The sequence below is a fragment of the Mus pahari genome, chromosome 7 (assembly GCF_900095145.1).
Source record: "Mus pahari chromosome 7, PAHARI_EIJ_v1.1, whole genome shotgun sequence".
In the NCBI taxonomy this organism is placed as follows: domain Eukaryota; kingdom Metazoa; phylum Chordata; class Mammalia; order Rodentia; family Muridae; genus Mus; species Mus pahari.
The window spans coordinates 10,041,461-10,044,011 of record NC_034596.1 but is presented as its reverse complement, the minus strand read 5'-3'; the positions used below and the strand labels follow the sequence as shown (position 1 = coordinate 10,044,011).

The following is a 2,551-nucleotide window of genomic DNA, read 5'->3' as shown; positions in this document are numbered from 1 at the left end:
AAAAAAAAAAAGAAAAAAGAAAACCAACAAACCTTTTTCACTTTTTAGTTTGTAAGATCGACTTCCATCCACGCTAATATGTTGCTGCACAACTATAGAGTCACCATACACATTTGCCCTGAAGGCATCATCTCCTCTGTTCCTTAATGTTATTGAGATATCTGCTGAGCTGAAACAATGAGGTTAACCAAATTTACAGGGTGGTACAATGCAATTACATTAGATTACTGAAACTTTGAAATTCCCTAAGCTATCTGCCTAATGCTTCTGAAGATCAGCAAGGGTCTCTTAGTCATCACTATGTGTCTGTCTGAGACGCTCTATCTGACAGAAAAATAAAGTTGAGGAACAATCATCAAAAATTGACTATGGCGCACAAAACAGCAAAATTGTGTTGGTACAAGTTTTGGTTATTTCAGCCAGGTGATGGCAGAGTACAATTTAATCTCAGCACTCTGGAGGCAGAGTAAGGTATCTGTGGATTCAAGGCCAGCCTGGTATACAGTTCCAGAACAGCCAGGGTTACATAGAGAAACTTTGTCTCAAAAAATTGAAACTTAAAAGTTTTAGTTATAATTGACATTATCCTACCTGACACCTGTGAATTATATAATCAAGCATCATCCTCACACAGTCTCACCATGTAACCTTTGGCTGGTCTTGAACTTGCTGTAAAAGGCCGCCATTGCTATCCCCCTATGAAACTGCCATAAGATCCAGCTGTGGGGCACTTCCTTAATTAGTGATTGACAGGGGTTAGCTGAGGAAATTGTGGGTGGTAGCATTCTTTAGGTTGGTAGTCATGGGTTCTCAAACAGGCTAATAAGCAGGTTATGAACAACATTTCCACACTGTGGTCCTTTCCTGAAGATATCAGGGATGGAACTCAAACAGGGCAGGAACCTGCAGGCAGAGGCCGAGGCTGAGGCCACGGAAGGGTGCTGCATCCTGTTCCTTTTGAGCAAGTTCAAATAAACATGCTTTGCACTGATATGGCTACGAGCCTATGACAGGTCTGAATGAGAATGCCTCCCCCACCCCCCAGCTCATGTTTAAATAGTTGGTCCTCAGCTGGAGGAACTGTTTGGGAAGGATTAGAGACAGTATGGCCTAGTTGAGGAAGTGTCACTAAGGGAAGGCACTGAGGTCTTAAATAATTTGTATGATTCCCAGTGCTCTGCCTCCTATCTATAGATCAAGATGTAAGCAAGCTCTTAGCTCTTGCTGCCATGATGCCTTTGCTCCACCATTATAGAATCTAGCCCTCTGAACCATAAGCCAATTAAATATTTTCTTCTATAAACTGTTTTGGTCATGGTGTTTTATCGTAGTATAAGAATAACTAAGATTTGTGTGTGTGTGTTTCTGTCTGTCTGTCTGTCTAAAAAATATACACTAGCCGGGCAGTGGTAGAACATGCTATTAATCCCAGCACTTGGGAGGCAGAGGCAAGGCAGGTGGATCTTTTTTGAATTCAAGACCAGTCTGATGTATAGAGCGAGTACCAAGACAGCCAGAGCTACAAAAGAGAAACTCTGTCTCAGAAAATCAAACAAACATATACAGTAAAATCAATTTTATTTTCCTACTTCAACTTCCATTAAAATCATAGTGGCAGGAAAAAATGTAGATGAAAGGACAAATATTTAATTGTCTAACACATAAAAGCAGGCAGTATTTCCCAACTCATATAAGCATCTCATATAAAATGATTTTAATTAGCAATTACATAAAATCTTTGACAAACTTCTTATGGATTTGTCAATAAACCCCATCCTTTAACATGTACAGGAAATGCAGGAAAAAAAAATCAAAATGAGCTTCACTCGACATTACAGATGTGACAGGAGGTACACATCAGCTTTTCTGTATACTTCCCTATGCCCCTCTTAAAAGATGGACTTAGCCACCTATCAGTCTATATCCCCATTTCCAAAACTGCATGGAATAATCAGGTTCTCTTTTAAAATTCAAGTTCAGATAAAAGTCTATATACATCAGTTTAGAAGTATATGCATGAATGTGAATTAATTACAAAGCTTTCTTAGGGACATATTAGTGACCCTTGATCAATATTAGGCAAGCTGGGGGACAAATATAGAAGAAACACTACTTTATCTCTGCAACACTTCTGCAAATCTAAAATGACTTCAAGATAGATTTTTCTTAATTCAAATTTCAACACGACTAAGTCAAAAAATAATGGTTCATTAGTTATAGCTTTGAGGTCTCAACAGAGAAACCAGGCTGGTGCAGAACACTGGTGAGATGATCAAGTCTGAAGAGAAACGCAGGAGCACACAACAGATGCTTTAGGGAAGTGAGCCTAACCAACTGAAAGAGCCACATATCCATCAATGACTGAACCAGAGAAAGAGACAAAACTCCCTTTCTACCCAGATACTCAACTAAAATATTAGTAAACTTCTGCACACATAAACTCAGAGTGGCCGCCGGGCCTGGTGGCGCAGGCCTTTAATCCCAGCACTCGGGAGGCAGAGGCAGGCGGATTTCTGAGTTCGAGGCCAGCCTGGTCTACCAAGTGAGTTCC

The 2,551-nt window shown here is 40.1% G+C and overlaps 1 protein-coding gene across 1 annotated transcript in view; it reads right to left on the bottom strand.

Moving 5' to 3' along the window:
* The window catches only part of Smc6 (structural maintenance of chromosomes 6), a 57,459-nt gene that overhangs the window by 43,161 nt on the left and 11,747 nt on the right, over nt 1-2,551 (bottom strand). Inside the window, exon 5 of the mRNA XM_021202235.2 lies at nt 33-169. Within this exon, the coding sequence (XP_021057894.1) occupies nt 33-169 (137 nt within the window). The remainder of the gene's footprint in view (nt 1-32; nt 170-2,551) is intronic.